The sequence below is a fragment of the Eumetopias jubatus genome, unplaced genomic scaffold, assembly GCF_037043125.1.
Source record: "Eumetopias jubatus isolate StellerSeaLion01/CBP00866 unplaced genomic scaffold, mEumJub1_p1.0 scaffold_4, whole genome shotgun sequence".
NCBI lineage: Eukaryota > Metazoa > Chordata > Mammalia > Carnivora > Otariidae > Eumetopias > Eumetopias jubatus.
The window spans coordinates 3079779-3098388 of record NW_028274810.1 but is presented as its reverse complement, the minus strand read 5'-3'; the positions used below and the strand labels follow the sequence as shown (position 1 = coordinate 3098388).

Sequence of the window (18610 nt, the reverse complement as noted above, 5' to 3'; positions counted from 1 at the left end):
GGTTATAAATAAATTTTAGCAAGAAGGTGAATTTGCAAATAGGGAATCCAGGATTGAGATTAATGAGGAATGACTGTGTGTAAAACTTTTTTTTTATAAATTTATTTTATTCAATAGGTTATAGTATTATTCATTTTTCATTTTTGATACTCAGTTTGTCCCAGATTTGGCTATGAAGAACCCCTCAGGTGAGGGCTGTGATCTTTTGAACATATCCCATAATTCCTTGAGCTCTTCCTTACTTTCTGACACAACAAGATATTCCAAGATCCAGTACTGTCTCTGCTCCAACCTTAGAATTAGCAGTTTCCCCCAAGGAGTCTCAGTCCCTTTTCAGTGGGGAATGGTATTTATTTTTTTAAAGATTTTTTATTTATTCATTTGATAGAGCAGGAGGGAGCAGCAGAAGGAGAGGGAGAAGCAGACTCCCTGCTGAGCAGGGAGCCCGATGTGGGCCTCGATCCCAGGACCCTGGGACCATGACCTGAGCCAAAGGCAGACGCTTAATGACTGAGCCACCCAGGCGCCGCGTGTGTAAAAAAATCTTAACAAAAGTTGTGTAAGATCTCTATGGAGAAAATTATAAAACATAATTGAGAAACATTGTAGAAAACCTAAATAGGTATTTGTGGATAGGGAACACTCAGTATTTAACAATGTCAGTCTTCCCAAATTGATTTATAAATCCAGTGCAATTTTTTTTTTTTTTTAAGATTTTACTTTTTAGGTAATGTCTACACCCGGCATGGGTCTCAAACTCACAGCCCTGAGATCAGGAGTCAACGTGCTCCACCAACTGAGCCAGCCAGGTGCCCCAATCCAGTGCAATCTTAATTAAGATCTCAGTAAAGGTACCCTCCCCCCTTTCTACAGATTGGCTCTGAATTTTATGTGGAAGTGCAGAGAATTCTCCTTCCCCTCCCCTGGAAAGAGAAAGCCAGAAACTGCTGAAGAATAACAAGGTGGAAGGACTGGCTCTACCAGATTTCAAGCCTTATTATAAACCTGTAATAAATAAAGCAGTATGGTATTAACCCGAGATAGCCACAGAAACTGGTAGAACATAATACAAAGTCTAGACACAGACCAATGTATGAATATACTAGATCTGTGTATGAAACTATAGGTAGTGGGAAAGGAACTTTTTTCTTACAACTATTGCTCAGGCACTTGGCTATTTATGTATATGTATATAAAATTAGATCCCATCTATATGTGTATATAGATTCATACCATACACAAAAATTAGTTGCATGTTAAAGACAAATAGAAAAGAACTAGGGGCGCCTGGGTGGCTCAGTCAGTTAAACATCCGACTCTTGATCTTGGCTCAGGTCTTGTTCTCTGGGTCATGAGTTCAGACCCTGTGTTGGGCTCCACGCTGGGCGTGGAGTGTACTTTAAAAAAAAAAAAAAAAAAGAGGAACTTAAAGGAAATTTAAAAAGCTATAAATCCTTTTGAAGGAGAATATCTCATGACCTTACCTCAAAAGATGGATAAATTCGACTTTTTTTTTTAAGTTTTTTTTTTCATTTGAGAGAGTGAGAGAGACAGAGCACAAACAGCAGAGGCAAAGGGAGAGGGACAAGCAAACTCCCTGCTGAGCGGGAGCCTGATGCGGGGCTCGATCCCAGGACCCTGAGATCATGACCTGAGACCCGAAGGCAGATGCTTAACCATCTGAGCCACCCAGGTGCCCCTAAATTCGACTGCTTTAAAACAAAGACCTTTTGGGGCACCTGGGTGGCTCAATCGTTAAGCATCTGCCTTCGGCTCAGGTCATGATCCCGGGGTCCTGGGATTGAGCCCTGCATCGGGCTCCCTGCTCAGCGGGAAGCCTGCTTCTCTCTCCCACTCCCCCTACTTGTGTTCCCTTTCTCGCTCTTTCTGTCAAATAAATAAATAAAATCTTCTAAAAAAAAAATAAGGACCTTTTATTTATTGAAAGACACCATAAAGAGTGAAAAGACGAGCCACAGAGTGGGAGAAAATATCTGCAGTGCAGTCAACAAAGGTCTCATACCCAGAAATATAAAGAATAACAAAAAACAGAAATTGTTTAAATATTAATCACCTTTAAAGCAATAAACAAATAATTGGGGCACCTGGGTGGCTCATTTGGTTAAGCATCTGACTCTTGATTTTAGCTCAGGTCATGATTTCAGGGTTGTGAGATATTGCCCCGAGCCCGCTTAAGATTCTCTCCCTCGGGCGCCTGGGTGGCTCAGTTGGTTAAGCGACTGCCTTCGGCTCAGGTCATGATCCTGGAGTCCCGGGATCGAGTCCCACATCGGGCTCCCTGCTCGGCGGGGAGTCTGCTTCTCCCTCTGACCCTCTTCCCTCTTGTGCTCTCTCTCTCTCATTCTCTCTCTCTCAAATAAATAAATAAAATCTTTAAAAAAAAAAAAAGATTCTCTCCCTCTCCCTCTGCCCCTCCTCCACATCTCAAAAAAGAAAGAAAAACAACAACAATCAAACTTCTTTAAAAATTTTAATGAGGGGTGCCTGGGTGGCACAGTTAAGCGTCAGACTATTGATTTTGGCTCAGGTGGTGATCTCATGGTCATGGGATCAAGCCCCCCATTGGGCTCCACGCATAGCACAGAGTCTGCTTGAGATTCTGTCCCTCTCTCTGCCCCTCCCGCTTGTGTTCTCTCTCTGTCAGATAAAGAAATAAATCTTTAAAAAGTTTTTTTAATGAGAAGAGCCCATTAAGATCTAGTGTTTTGCATTTTTTGCAGATTTCTTTAATATCTGGTAGTAACAGTGTACAGTTAAATTCTCTTATCTGCTTCTGCATTCAGTCTGTTGTGATACCACATCATATAGTCTTAGAACTGCTGAGATATGTATATCATTACATACGATGTGTAAGTCAAGTTCCAGTCAGGAGAGGAAACCACACACCAGTAATTTAAATAAGGAAAATTTTAATGTAAAGAATTGGTAAGTAGGTAAAGAGTAGCTGACTACTACTAGAAGGAATAAGAGAACTCTAAGGTGTAATGAATGGGATATTGTGTGCTGAAAGCAGCTACTACCTCTGGACCTGAGGGAAAAGTGAAGCAAGAGCCCTTCCCTTCTCCCAATTGAAATTCAGACCTGAGGAAAGAGTGGATTGCTGTAAGAATATGCTACCCGCCATTGTAGCGGCAGAGACTGGCTGGGGAGCACTCATCACTGACTGCAAGAGCAGCAACATTCAGCTGTGCTCAAACCCTGCCAGGAAGCCTATGTGCTGAGCCATTTAAGAACAGAACACCAGAAGAAGCCTAACTGCTTCTTCCAGCCTTTCAGTGAGGCTCTAGGGACCTCTATTGGCAGAGACTAACACTGAGCCAAGGGGAAATAGAGTTTGCAGTCTGGCTCCTGTACTACAAAAAAGGGTGAGAGGCAGTAAATTAATAACTAGCACATTTATTTGCCAGATAAGGCATACGTTTTAAAGTCCACCAATACCAACATTAACAGGACTGTGGCACAGTGGAAGCTCTCGTATACTGTTGGTTTAAGGGTTGATTGGTATAAAATAACCTCCTTTTGAAAAGTTTGTTATGTACACACTATGATCTTTGGATTTCACCCCGAGGCTTTTACTCCTGAGAAACTTGCATAGATACAGCAAAATCAATAGCAGAGAATTTTCATAGCAACATTTTCTTGGTAATAAAAATTTGGAAGCGATCAAGATGTTTTTCTGCAATAAAATGAATGTGTTGTGGCATATTGGAATAACCAGATTATTTCAGTTACATGCAACAACATAGATAAATCTCACAAAATATTGATAGCAAGTACAAAGGAATATTTATGCATGTATATGATTCCTTTATATAAAACTCATATTTGGCAAAAATAAACTTATTTATGCATACCTACATGTTAGAACCATAAAGAAAAAGCAATTACCACAAAAGTCCGCCATCTTAGGTAGTTCAAAGGGATTGTGCTTTTGAAGGGGCCTTTGAGTCTTCTGGGGAGCTGCCAGTGCTTTATTTCTTATGATTACCTGGGTATTCACTTTTTAATTATATGTTGAGTAATTTTGTATGTATGTTTTAAGCAGGTTTTCTGTCATGTTCATTTCATAATCTCAAAATGGAACCATTTTTTTTCCTTTAAGATTTTATTTATTTGAGAGAGAGAGAGAATGCAAGTGGTGGGGAGGAGTGGAGGGAGAGGGACAGGCACACTGTGCTGAGCACAGAGCCTGACACGGGGCTTGATGTCTTGACGCCAGGATCATGACCTGAAGCTGCAATCAAGTTGGACACTGAACTGACTGGGCCACCCAGGAGCCCCACCACTTTAAAAGGTTGAAATAGAGCACAAGAAAAGACTTATTACTTGGACCAAACCTGAATTTTAAATTGCAGTATTGAGTAAATAGAAGTTGGTTCCTTTTGAAAATTGAATCGGCAGCCTATAAGTACAGATTGTATAAGAAAGCATAGAGCAGTGTAGTAGTCCCACTTAGGTGATAAGCTCTGTAAGATTTTGCTTACTCCATCCCTTCTTTGAGATTCAGTATCAAGAAATTTTCCCTTCCTGACTTCTTTATTTCAGTCTGGATTAAGGAACTGGTACTCTTTGTTACCATTATACCCTGTCTCTTCTATCCTGGTACCTAACACACTACATTGTAATTGATACAAGTGCTTTTTATCACCAGTTTCTGCCCCCCTGACTTTGAGCTTTTGCTCACAGCAGAATGCCAGGCACTTCCTAGGTGATTGGTACATGCCTATACAACGGATGACTGATGATTGGATGGGATGGAGATACTGTGGAGTGCTGAAAATGGGTCCATGGATGTAGTTTAAAGGATCTTAGTTTATGAGAAATAAAATTTTAAATTTTATTTTATATTAATTCAAAAGTAATTGAATTTAGTATAATATTTAGTATCAGCTGTATGATTATCCTATATTAATAGTTTTGCAACTCATTTTCAGTGGCTGTGTTAATGTGTTTGTGATTACATTTTTTTCCTTTGTTTTCTGGGGGTTTTGTCGTGATTGCATTTTGGCATGAGATATTTTATGAGAAGCTAATGAGAACAGATTAAAGATGGCTTTAATATATACATAATTGTTTGCATCAAGTGAAGGCACTAATGATTTCACCATACACTATGAAAAATAGTTCCGGTAGTTTCTATGGAGAAAAATGGTGAAAGAATTAAATAGTAAAGGTATTATAGGGTTGATAAATTAAAAACAATGTATACATTATCATGCTCACATTGTAATTTGTTTCAACAAAATATCATTTATCCCTTTAATGTCAGTATGAATGGTATTTGCCTTCTACTTAATTTGTAAATTCTAATTTGTAGTTGAAGAACTATAGAATGTAATCAGTAGGATCATATAAGGGTAAAAAGATATATGGAGACTGATCTTCATAGGAAATCCAAGAGAATTCACAGACTAAAAAAGATTTAGCAGGGTTGCTGGGTACAAATCAACATCAAGGATCAGTAGCATTTCAATACATAGAAATAACCTATTAAAAAATACAATAGAAGAGCAGATATTATTAACAGTAACAACAAAAGCTATGTAAAGTATCTAGAATAAAAGCACGTTAAGACCTTTCTGGGGAAAATTACAAATTGTTACAAAAAGATGATAATCAGCATGTAAATACAGTACACTTTAATAAAAATCCCCATAGGACATTTTAAGAAACTTGTTATACTGATTCTAAAATTCATATAGGGCGCACCTGGGTGGCTCAGTTAAGTGTCTTCCTTTGGCTCAGGTCGTGATGCTGGGGTCCTGGGATCGAGTCCCACATCGGGCTCCCTGCTCAGCCAGGAGTCGGCTGCTCCCTCTCCCTCTGCTCCTCCCCCTCCTCGTGCTCTCTCTATCTCTATCTTAAATAAATAAAATCTAAAAAATTAAAAAATTAAAATAAAGTTCATATAGAAGAGTCAGTGTCTAGGAGTAGCCAAGATTGTTGATAAACAGCAAGCTATTTTGGTATTATAATTATAAAAGAACGTGATACCAGTATAAGGACAGATTTAAGGAACAGAGAAAGCCCAGAAATGGACCCAGACATATATAGGACCTTTGTAAATGGTAGAAGGTGCATTATAAATCACCGGAGGAAAGGTGAACTCTTCAGTGAGTCTGGGACATACGCTTTCCATCCAGAAAAAATACAATTGTTAAATGTTTTTCTAGGGTGCCTGGGTGGCTCAGTTGGTTAAGCGACTGCCTTCGGCTCAGGTCATGATCCTGGAGTCCTGGGATCGAGTCCTGCATTGGCCTCCCTGCTCAGCGGGGACTCTGCTTCTCCCTCTAACCCTCCCCCCTCTCATGTGCTCTCTCTCTCTCTCATTCTCTCTCTCTTTCAAATAAATAAATAAATCTTTAAAAAAAAAAGTTTTTCTATACCATATACACCAATACATTCTGAATGAATTTACCTTCGTGTATAAGACAAAACTTTTGGGGTGCCTCGGTGGTTCAGTCGTTAAGTGTCTGCCTTCGGCTCAGGTCATGAGCCCCACATTGGGCTCCCTGCTCCATGGGAGGCCTGCTTCTTCCTCTTCCCACTTCCCCCTACTTGTGTTCCCTCTCTTGCTGTGTCTCTCTTTGTCAAAAAAATAAATAAAATCTTTAAAAAAAAAAAACCTTTAAAATGTTAGAAACATGTTTTTATGACTGTAAGGGTTAAAAGCTCTTTTAGAGGACACCTGGGTGGCTCAGTTGGTTGAGCATCCGACTTGATTTCGGCTCAGGTCATGATCTCACAGTTGTGAGATCGAGCCCCAAGTCAGGCTCCACACTGGGTGTGGAGCCAGCTTAAGATTCTCTCTCTCCCTCTCCGTCTGCCCCTCCCTGCACTCCCTCTCTTAAGAAAAGGGGGGGGCTCTTAGAAACAAAAGTACTTAAGAATTTAATGACATCAAAATTAGACTTCTGCATTATAGAAGACCGTAAAATTAAGGACAAGTAACACACTACGGAAGATATTTGTTATAGGCAAATAGAAAAGAAAAGTTGTATAAATGGGGATCACTTAGGAAACAGGATAGCAAGTTTTTAGAGATAAAATCTATCCAATTTCTGAGCTCCAAGGTTTTTTAAGTGTTGACTATTTCCTTAAGTTGACCTATTATTTAGTCTTCCGTACAGTTAGCAAATATTTACTGAGAACCTATAAAACAAATGACATGACATCCCAGAAATAAGATTTTGATAAAGAAAAGATATTCTCCTGAGTGAGGCACAAGATTATGCTGTTTAGCTCTGTTTATTTTAACTGTGATACCTGAGCACCTCCCCCTGTACTCTTCATCAGCTTTACACTTTGAAATAATTTGTTAATACCTTGCTGTTGTAAAGGCAGCGGTGATGGTGCTAGCAAAGGAAGCATCTGTTGAATATCTTAGCACTTCTACAAGGTCAGCCAATTGTTTGTTACTTATAAGTCAGCAACAAAGTTTATAATTAATTTTTTATGTTTTCTATGTGGTAATAATTGTACATTCTGTAGAAATTGGTATTGTGATCAGTAATGGCTAAAATAGAGACCTAGAATAACAAGGTAAGTAAAACTATTCTGGATTTTATTTTTGTTTTATTTTCAGAGAATTCCTAAATACGAGAGATGGTTGAATTGTAGACGTTTGAGAGTTCTGAGAGTTTTTGTATAAATAAGGAATAGATCTAGCTAAGAATTTTCGAGCTAACAAATTTTCTAGTAAAATCATTTTTACAAAAGAAGAAACCTAGGGGCGCCTGGCTGGCTCAGTTGGTAGAGCATGTGACTCTTGATCTTGGGGTTGAGTTTGAGCCCCATGTTGGGTATAGGGATTACTTAAAAAATAAAATCTTAAAAAAAAAACACACAAAAACAAATGAAGAAACCTAGCCCCCGAAAGACTTCTTACTGAAACAGATTTAAAACCTCTAGTTTCCCCATCTAGTGCTACTTTTACTGTGTTATACCCTAGTCTTAATTACATGTTTTCTTAGCAGTTGCTGTTTTTCCAGCCTATTTTACTTGAGGACCTCAGAGAATAATTTGGTTTGACAATAACAAAATCCAGTTGTCATTTCTTCAGTTACTATTTAGTGAGCACCTTGTTAGGTGCCAAAGAAACAACAATAAATAATTATCTCTGCTGTAAAGAAGCTCTGTAGTCTAGTTGGAAAGAAAGACAGTTATAGATATTTTGATTTGACTTCTGCCCAGATGGCCGATCACCAATTCCAAAGAGTCCTTTTTTTTTTTTTAAAGATTGTATTTATTTATTTGAGAGAGAGCCCGAGAGAGCATGAGCTGTGTGGGAGGGGGGTTAGGGCAGAGGGAGAAGCAGACTCCCCTCTCAGCAGGGAGCCCAATGCTGGGCTTGATCCCCAGGACTCTGAGGTCATGACCTGAACAAAGTCAGATGCTTAACCGACTGAGCCACCCAGGCACCCCCAAAAGGTCATTTTTTTTAATAAAACAGTTACATTCTTGACAAAATATAAACTGTACCAGCAACAATGGACATATTAGAAAATCAGAGCTGACATTAACCAGTATGCTTATGTCAGTAGTACCATGCGGTCTGGCAGTTAGGGGTAAAGTAGTTTTGAGTCATAAGCACCCCTGGGCTTCTGATTTAAATTTTCTCTCGAGGAGTACATTTCCTATCTAGACCACCAGGAATCTCAATAGATTAAGATCAAACAAATATGTGCTTACAATCCAAAAATCACCAAACACTTTGGAAAACAAACCACCATTAAGGAGAATCAGCAGATTTAGGTCCCCCCGCCCCCAATGAGCTTCAGATGTTAGAATTATCAGACAGGGCGCCTGGGTGGCTCAGCCGGTTAAGCGGCTGCCTTCGGCTCAGGTCATGATCCCAGGGTCCTGGGATCAAGTCCCGCGTTGGGCTTCTCCCTCTCCCTCTGCCTGCCTCTCTGCCTACTTGTTCTCTCTCTCTCTGTCAAATAAATAAATAAAATCTTTAAAAAAAATCAGAATATATAAAAAAACTATGTAAGAAATGTTAAAGATGAATGAAATGAACAATGGATAAGGTATTTGGACAGATTTTAAAAAAAGAACCAACAGGAATTGTAGAGAGAAAAAAGATTAAGCTAGAAATTAGTTCTGAAGAAATTAGAATGCAGCAATTAGAAGGAGGTGGAAAAAAGATCGGAATGAGAGGCCTAATTAACATCAAATTAGCTTCCAGGAGGAGAGAACATTTGAGTTCTGAGGAGGTAATAGCTGAGAACTCTCTGAAAGTGATGGAAAACATGAATCTGCTGTTACAGCAACCACAACATATACTAAGCAGGATAATTAAAAAAGAAATTCACACCTAGTTATTGTAATGAAATTATAAAACCAAACCAAACCAGAAAATAACAAGTGTTAGGATGGGGGAAACTTCTTTTTCTGGTAGGAATGTAAAATGGTGCAACAGCTATGGAAAACAGTTTGATGGTTCCTCAAAAACATAGAATTTCTGTATGATCTAGCAGTTCTGCTTCTGGGTATATACTCCCCAGAAATGAAAGCAGGGACTCAAACAAATATTTGTAAACCAGTGTTCAAAACAGCATTATTCACAATAGCCAAAACGTAGAAGCAAACCAAGTACCAATTTTCAGAGGAATGGATATGCAAAATGTGGTATATACATAAAATGGAATATCATTTAACCGTAAAAACGAAAGAATTCTGGCATATGCTACAACATGGGTGAACCTTGAACACATTATGCTAAGTGAAATAAGCTAGTCACAAAAGGACAAATGTATGATTCCACTTAGATGAACTACAGTAATCAAATTTATAGACAGAAAGTACAGTGGTGATTGTTAAGGGAAAAGGGGAGATGATGTTTAATGGGTATAGAGTTTGAGTTTTACAAGGTGAAGAGAATTGTGGAGATTGGTTGTATAACAGTGTGAATGTTGTATGTGAATGTGTATATCCATAGAGACAGAAAGTGGATGAAAAGTTGTCAGGAGCTGGGGGAGACGGGAGTGGGGAGTTATTATTTAATGGGTACAGAGTTTCTGTTTTGAAAAATTTTGGAAATGGTGGTGGTTGTACAGCATTGTTAATATAATTAATGCCACTGAGTTGTACATTTAAAAAATGGTTAAAATCACAAGTTTTATTTTACCACAATAAAAAATAAAAAACAGTGCCAAAGAGAAAAGACAAACAGATCACATACACAAGACGATTATTAGATTGACAACACACTTCTCAATATCAACTGTGGAAGCCAAATGGCAGTTATGAAAAGCATTTCATAGCATTTATAGAAAATAGCTGTCAATATAGATTTGCATACAAAGCAAAACTACTTTCAAGAACCATTCAAGGGGCGCCTGGGTGGCTCAGTTGGTTAAACGTCTGCCTTTGGCTCAGGTCATGATCCCAGGGTCCTGGGATGGAGCCCCTCATCGGGCTCCCTGCTCAGCGGGGAGCCTGCTTCTCCCTCTCCCTCTGCTGCTTCCCTGCTTGTTCTCTGTCTCTGACAAATAAATAAAATCTTAAAAAAACATTCAAACCATATAAAGTTAAAGCTGAGATAAGGTATGATCAACAAACTTCTGAATCAGTTTTAGTGTAAGAAGTTAGTAATAAGGAGGGATGGTGAGTCATACTGGCAATAAAATATATGAAATATCTAGGAATAGCCTTAAAAGGAATTATGTTGAAAACTTTGTGAATAAATTGTATTTGGGAATGTTGAATATAAATTCATAACTATTAATGTTTTGCTGTAGTGAAGAATAATGTATTGATGCCATACATCAATGTTACATATAATACTTTCTCCAAATTATATCAGCCTAATATAATTCAAGTTAAAAATACCAAAATTTCCTCTTTTGGAATTTAACATTAAATTTACTCTGGAAGGGGCGCCTGGGTGGCTCAGTCGTTAAGCGTCTGCCTTCGGCTCATGTCATCAGGCTCTCTGCTCAGCGGGGAGCCTGCTTCTCCCTCTCCCGCTCCCCCTGCTTGTGTTTCCTCTCTCGCTGTGTCTCTCTCTGTCAAATAAATAAAATCTTAAAAATAAATAAATAAATAAATATATTTACTCTGGAAAAATAAGCAAGTGAGACTATAAGAAATGTTTTGAAATGCAGTTGTAATGAGGGAAGATAAGCTACAGTTTTGAAGATAGTACAGTTGACCGTTGAACACCATGGGTTTGAACTGCTTGAGTCCACTTATACCTGAAATTTTTTTCAATTAGTACAGTACTGTAAATGTATTTTCATTATGACTGTAATATTTTTTCTACCTTTATTATAAGAATACAGCATATAATACATATACAAAATACATTTTCATCAACTGTTTATGTTATTGGTAAGTCAACAGTAGGCTATTAGTAGGTAAGTTTTTGGGAAGCCAAAAGTTATGCGTGGATTTTCAACTGCGGGGGATTGGGGTCAGCATCCGTAACCACCCCCTACATTTTTCAGGGGTCAACTGTATAATGTAAAAATGGGTTAACAGAATTTGCAGCTTAGAAAAAGATTAATTGAATACATGATAGTGGAAGCAGTAAATCAGTGAGGAAAAGAGAAGTTATAGTATTGGAACAATTAATAGGAAATCTGTTAATATTAGAGCTTGATTTTACATTCTATACCCAGTAGATTTTAAATGAATTATGCAGCTGAATTTTTTTTTAATGGAGAGCAAAGAAAATAAGTTATAATTTTTTAAATCTCTGTAGGCTTCCTATACTTAAAAAGTGGCAGTAAAGAGCAATTTTATTTTAACAAGGCTACATTTTAAAATTATATGTTTTAAAATGTAACTTAGGGGTGCCTGGGTGGCTCAGTTGTTAAGCGTCTGCCTTCACCTTGGGTCGTGATTCTAGGGTCCTGGAATCGAGCCCCATATTGGGCTCCCTGCTCCGCGGGAAGCCTGCTTCTCCCTCTCCTGCTCCCCCTGCTTGTGTTCCCTCTCGCTGTGTCTCTCTCTGTCAGATAAATAAAATCTTTAAAAAAAATAAGTAAATAAAATCACTTAAAAATTAAAGTGCAAAGTGGGGAAAGATTTGTAATGTTGGAAAACCTATATATATATAATTATTTACTCCTTAGATAAACACTAAAATGCTAGTGAGTAGATAGGCACAGTTCACAAGAGAAAGTACTGCTTTATTCCATTGATCAGGCTTAGTGTTATTAAAGATGGGATATCCAGAGATTGTGTATGTCCTGATGGGATGTAGTATGAAGTATATAGTATCGTTTATTCAATATTTGCTCCCCAAAATTTGTGAATATGTATATAATCCAACTAATTTTCGTCTAGAGGAAATTCAGGCATTAATTGAACAAGTTAAAATGGAAGCAAATAAAGCTAGAGAATGTGGAATGTTCTGCTGGACAGCCAACCCCTGGACTGCAACATCAATGAATGGAATGGGAAAAATACTGAACAATTTAATCTAATTGCTCTAGATTAAAAGAGATTTAAGAGGGCGCCTGGGTGGCTCAGTTGGTTAAGCGACTGCCTTCGGCTCAGGTCATGATCCTGGAGTCCCGGGATCGAGTCCCACATCGGGCTCCCTGCTCGGCGGGGAGTCTCCTTCTCCCTCTGACCCCCTTCCCCCTCGTGCTTTCTGTCTCTCATTCTCTCTCTCTCTGAAATAAATAAATAAAATCTTTAAAAAAAAGTAAAAATAAATAAATAAAAAAATAAAAGATTTAAGAGGCATAACCAAATGGATTGTATTGACCTTCTTTGGATCCCATTTCAAACAAACCCAACTAAATTTTTGAAACATTTAAGGAAATTTTAATGTGTTAACTATATTTCAATTAAAAATAATAATAAAGTATGTCAGCTGTATTTCAATTTAGAAAAATTAAAATCCTGGGGCACCTGGATGGCTTAGTCATTAAGCGTCTGCCTTCGGCTCAGGTCATGATACCAAGGTCCTGGGATCGAGCCCCGCATCGGGCTCCCTGCTCAGCGGGAAGTCTGCTTCTCCCTCTCCCACTCCCCCTGCTTGTGTTCCCTCTCTCGCTGTGTTTCTCTCTGTCAAGTAAAGAAAGTCTTAAAAAAAAAAAAAATTTAAAATCCTGGGATAGAGCCCTGGGTTGGGCTCCCTGCTCAGGGGGAAGTCTGCCACTCCTTCTCCCTCTGTCCCTCCCCTCAGTTCGTGCTCTCTCTTGAGCACACTCTCTCTGTCTCTCTCAAATGAGTAAAATCTTAAAAAAGAAGAGATTTAATTTTATTAAACTTCCTTTACCTTACCTTTTAGGATACCAGTTGTATCAATGAACACATTTGACTAACCCTCATAATATCATATGCATCAGAAAGCTCAGTGTGCTGTCGCAGCCTCATATATGTCATTGATAAAAAGTATTCAATAAGAATGTTTAAGATTTTAAAGATTTTATTTATTTATTTTACTTGAGAGAGAACGCATTTGCTCGCATGTTGTGTGCAAGCTGGGGAGGGGCAGAGGGAGAGAATCTCAAGCAGACTCCATGCTAATCCCAACACAGAGCTCCATCTCACAACCCTGAGATCATGACCTGAGCTGAAACCGAGAGTCTGATGCTTAACTGACTGAGCCACCCAAGCATCTCAGAATATTTAAGATTTTAATGTGTTAACTATACTTCAATTAAAATAATAAAGTGTGTCAAATGTATTTCAGTTTCAAAAAATGTAAATAAAAAATTTTAAAGGGGTGCACCGATGGCTCAGTTGGTTAAGCGTCTGCCTTCAGCTCAGGTCATGATTCCTGGGGTCTTGGGATTAAGCCCTGCATTGGGCGCCCTGCTCAGTGGGGAGCCTGCTTCTCCCTCTCCCTCTGCTGCTCCCCCTGCCTGCACTGTCTCTCATTCTCTGTCCTGCTTTCTGTCAAATAAATAAGTAAAATCTTAAAAAAAAAAAAAATTTTTTTTTAAAGAGTTGTTACGATTTTAGTCCTACTAGACACTGTAGAAAAAAAAATGTCTTGAACATCAAAAGACACTTGGAAAATAATTTTGTTGACAATTTTATTTTTAGATTCTAGTTTGAGATATAAATTAACATTTTTATATGTCTGTGTCACTTTTTCTTTATCCTCAGGGATCCATCTGTCTCTAAGTCTATAGAACGAATCTTCAAAATCTGGGAAGATAGAAATGTGTACCCAGAAGAAATGATTATGGCATTGAGAGAAGCTTTGAGTAAGTGTATTTTCTTTCCTAAAAGAAAAAATTGAGTCCTTGACTCTTTAAAGTTATAGATATTTTATAGATCTGGTCCTGTTGCTTAATAATGAAAAATAAAGTTCTGCATTGGGTCCTATTTATTTGAAATTAAATACTTAAAAAATCTGTTTGAATTAAAATTTAAATAGAATTGGTTTGGAGAGGGTTGGATTTTGTTTGTATTGACTAGAAAAAGTCAAGCATATTAAGTGATGATGGATATCTGATTATTTTCCTGCATGTTTTACTTTGAGTGTTTTAAACTATTCATTTTTTTGTATGTTTAATAATTACTGCCCTGTCCTCTTACTGTTGGAGAATTTTTTAATGGGGTTTTAGTTTCTACTAAATTATTTGATATTAAGCATATATTGGCATTCTTTAGTCTTTGTTTTGGTTTAGATTTACAGTAAGTTGTGTACCTGTTTTAAAAATTTATTTCCTGTGTATTAGATGCATGTAATTGAGTCATTAAACAAAAGTTGGTGGTGATATCTGATACCATGACCATTATTTGACTAGAAATTTGCTTTAAAAAGAGCATCTTCTAAGAAGCTGTTAAATTCTTCATTTGAATGCGTTAACTGGTATTTTGTGCCCTATTCTTCTCAAAATCAGTAATTTTATTGATAATAGAAATCCTGTTTATTTGACAGCTTCTTAGATCTGCTGGGTGTTTTTATTTTTTTATAAAAATGAAAGGAAAAGAAAGAAAGAAACAACACACAGTCTCGGATTGCCTTTTTTCAATGCTACAACTTTGACACTGAAGTGGACAGACAGAACAGCTTCCCATAATGCCAGATTGCAAAAACTGAAATGTTTTCCAGGTACCACTTTCAAAACTCAGAAGCAGCTGAAAGAAAATCTGAACAAACAACCGAATAAGCAGTGGAAGAAATCACAAAGTAAGGAACAAAATCTCAACTAATATAAAATTACCTCCTCTTTTTGGAGCAGAAGAAAATGTAGACCATTTGACATCGTACCTGGCATAAACCATGGGGAAGCCTGTATTTTCCAGGCCTGGGAGAGTGACCCAGTGATTTATACTAAACAAGCCATCATGGAGTTACTTCTTTAAAAAAACCAAAACCCTACTTTTAAACAAAGGAAATGCAGAAAAAGGGTTTAAATGAGTGAAGATTCAAGAGTAGTTTGGGGAGTGAAAGAAGAAAAAAAATGCTTGATAGTGCCCAGGCTAACTCTTAGGTTGAAAGATAGAAGAAGTTAGAGGCAGCTGACATTAAACAACAGAGCTGAAGAGGAGACTAGGCATTAAGAAGCATTTCTTTGGGAGCCATGAAATCCTTCAGATTTGGGGATACACTCTTCCAGATTAGACATGGGCCTCAAATCCTGGCCAGAAGCTCAGTCTCTAACAGGAGCTCCTTTTATGTTTATCATGTTTACCCAGCATGAGATCAAGGGAGTGGAATACTGCATGTGATAGGCTGCTGTGGGCCAAACTGAGGAATATTGAGAAAGACTTGAAGGTGTGGAGGGAACAAGGTAGAAGACAGTGAGAATTGAGAGGTAAAACAAGACACTTGGGATGGTTTTACTCCATCAAGCATATGATATTCATCATGATTAAGGGAGTCCTCTGATATCCTTTTGGTCATAAGTTGCATGCTTAGGAACAGCAAGAGTCAACATTTCAGCCAAAGTTGAACCACAGTGGTAATGTACTTAGAACTTTCCCTGCCTGTTTTTGCTGTGAACTGAGTCAGCAGAAAAAGAAATCCAAAGCTAAATCGTAGGAATAGAGTTGATGTTTATAAGTAATTTTCTTCAGCTAGTGCTCAGGATTAATTGGATGTCGTGCTCCTGAACACTCTTCTTAATTTGAGGTATTGAGATCCTCTTAAATTCAGTCAGACTGGGAAAAAAGGTACACCATGTATCTCAGTATCTCCAAATCAATAATTCTAGGACTTTATGACTTAAAGTGTCTGTTGGAGGTAAGTAGGTTAGACCTATCTAAATAGTATATTTTTATATTGGCCACACTTGGGAGTGTTTAAATTTCATATTCTAGGAATATTTATTCTAGGAATTATATTATTATTTAAATGTGTATATTTAACATATGTTCAAAGTATACACCGTTAACTATAAAGCTGAAAAATTACCTGAATATTAGTTGACTTTTGTGTCTGTATTCTTAATGACCTTTTGTTTAATTCAACAGCATCCACGAATCCAAAAGCTGCTCTCAAGTCTAAGATAGTTGCAGAATTTCGAGTAAGTTATTAGAATACGTTTAATATGCCAAAGCTTTATTCACCCCTTTTGTTACAGTTCCCCCTATAGTCCAGTAAGATTTATTTTTATTCAGTTGTACATAAATTGTATTTTAAACAAGTTTAAACTGTTCTGAAAGAATCCAGATTGGGATCAGATTACTTAGGAGTTTTATATGTTCCCCTAATGGAAGAATTAACCTTCTTCCAGAATATCTGTTAGCAGCCAAGTTCTATATTGAACTCCCCCCAACAATGGGTTCATCCTTCTGTGAAGCTCTACTAAATTAGAATTTGCTTAGAGTTAACATAATAAGACTATATTTACCTAATTAAAATTTAAAGAATAAGTGGACCTTTGCCTTAGTCTTAATCTTATATGTTCAGTTAGCCTTGAATAACTAAGGAAAGGATATTTTAAAGTATGTAACTAAAAATATGGTTTTGGCATGAAAATTGATAGTGCTATCCCCGATTATGAGGAAATGCAAAGGGTTTCTTTCTTCTTGGTTTTATTAGATTTTAGACATGTTTTATGTTAATGGGGGAGTGTAGAATAAGTGAATGTTTTCATAAATAAAATACGACTCTGGTCTGTATTCAGTCCCAGGCCCTCATTGAAGAACTGTTGTTGTACAAGCGCTCAGAAGATCAGATAGAATTGAAGGAAAAACAGCTGTCAACCATGAGGGTGGATGTGTGCAGCACAGAAACTCTCAAATGTTTAAAAGGTAATACTTATTTTTAAATAGAATAACTCAGATTTTCTTCTCAGATCTATCATTTTTAAGTCATCAGACCTGCTTCTCCCATAAAGAGAACCTTAGGATTTAGAGAGCAATTGTACCTGGTCTTCCAAGTGGTGATTTCATGCATATAAATTTCATAAGTAAATTCTTGTCTTTCACATTGCACACCTTAAACTTACACAATGTTATATGTTGATTGTATCTCGATAAAGCAGGAGAAAAAAAAATCTTAAAAAAAAATCTAAAAAAGTAATTAAAACAAATTCTGCCCTGTCCTCATTTCTAGTGCTTTCTTGATATATTGGGTTATATATAGACAGATGTATTTCACATGTGTGATAGATAATGTGGTTTGGGTATATTCTTTAATAAGGTCACCGTAATGCCCCATAAAATCTAGTTAGTTGCTCTCTTTTCCTTAGATTGTAAATTAAAAATAATCATATTAAATTATTAGAATGTAAATCTCATGAAGGTAGAAATTATCCTTATTTATTGCTGTATCCTAATGCCTAGAGCAATGCCTGATACATAATAGGCATTTGATAAATATTTTTGAAATCATGAATAAATGGCGGTCAGCTATTCATTTGAGCACCTGTTTTGTTCTTGCCTTGTACTTTAAATTTAACCATTGTTACCTAATTTAATCCTCACAACAACCCAGAAGCATATTAAAAACCTCCATTTTGTACATGAGAAATCTGAGGCTTCATAAGGAGATGAGTAGCTTACTAAGCAAGTTACACAGTTGATAAAAAGCAAAGCCAAAATTTGTACCCATATTTGAAGCCATATTCCAGTGGTCACTGAGAAAGATGTATATTTAGAAGAGTAAGTAACAGGGGCTCCTGGGTGGCTCAGTTGTTAAGCATCTGCCTTCTGCTCAGGTCATGATCCCAGGGTCCTGAGATCGAGCCCCACATCGGGCTCCCTGCTCAGCGGGAAGCCTGCTTCTCCCTCTCCCACTCCCCCTGCTTGTGTTCCTGCCCCTCGCTATCTCTCTCTCTGTCAAATAAATAAATAAAATCTTTAAAAAAAAGTTCTTCTTTCCTATCTGAAGAAGATCCCTGGTAAGAGTACAAACCATGAATTGTTTTTTCAACAATAGTGATATTACAAACTGTTATTTACTCTTCTTCTTTTTTTTTTTTTAAACTGAGCCACCCAGGCACGCAGAAAGAAGAATTTTTAATGTGATACATACAGAGGTCACTTTAACTTTACTTTTCTGAACCTCTATTTTCTCACATCCTGTGGTGAATCTAAGTGAACAGAATTGAGCCTCATCTTGTTACTCCTAATTAGCAGCTCAGCCTCCAGTCTATGAAGAAAAGAAATGAAAAGAGTATCTTTTAGTTGAACTTTCTTTTCTTTACCTTAATTATAGGTG

The 18610-nt window shown here is 37.4% G+C and overlaps 1 protein-coding gene across 6 annotated transcripts in view; it reads left to right on the top strand.

Moving 5' to 3' along the window:
- The window catches only part of RPRD2 (regulation of nuclear pre-mRNA domain containing 2), a 99772-nt gene that overhangs the window by 52004 nt on the left and 29158 nt on the right, over positions 1 to 18610 (top strand). For 3 of the 6 annotated variants that reach the window (XM_028088246.2, XM_088022288.1, XM_088022287.1), the window contains exons 3-6: positions 14098 to 14198; positions 15053 to 15130; positions 16417 to 16469; positions 17073 to 17199. In XM_028088246.2, the coding sequence (XP_027944047.1) occupies positions 14098 to 14198; positions 15053 to 15130; positions 16417 to 16469; positions 17073 to 17199 (359 nt within the window). The remainder of the gene's footprint in view (positions 1 to 14097; positions 14199 to 15052; positions 15131 to 16416; positions 16470 to 17072; positions 17200 to 18610) is intronic. The other 3 variants (XM_028088247.2, XM_088022289.1, XM_028088248.2) reach the window with 1 other exon arrangement.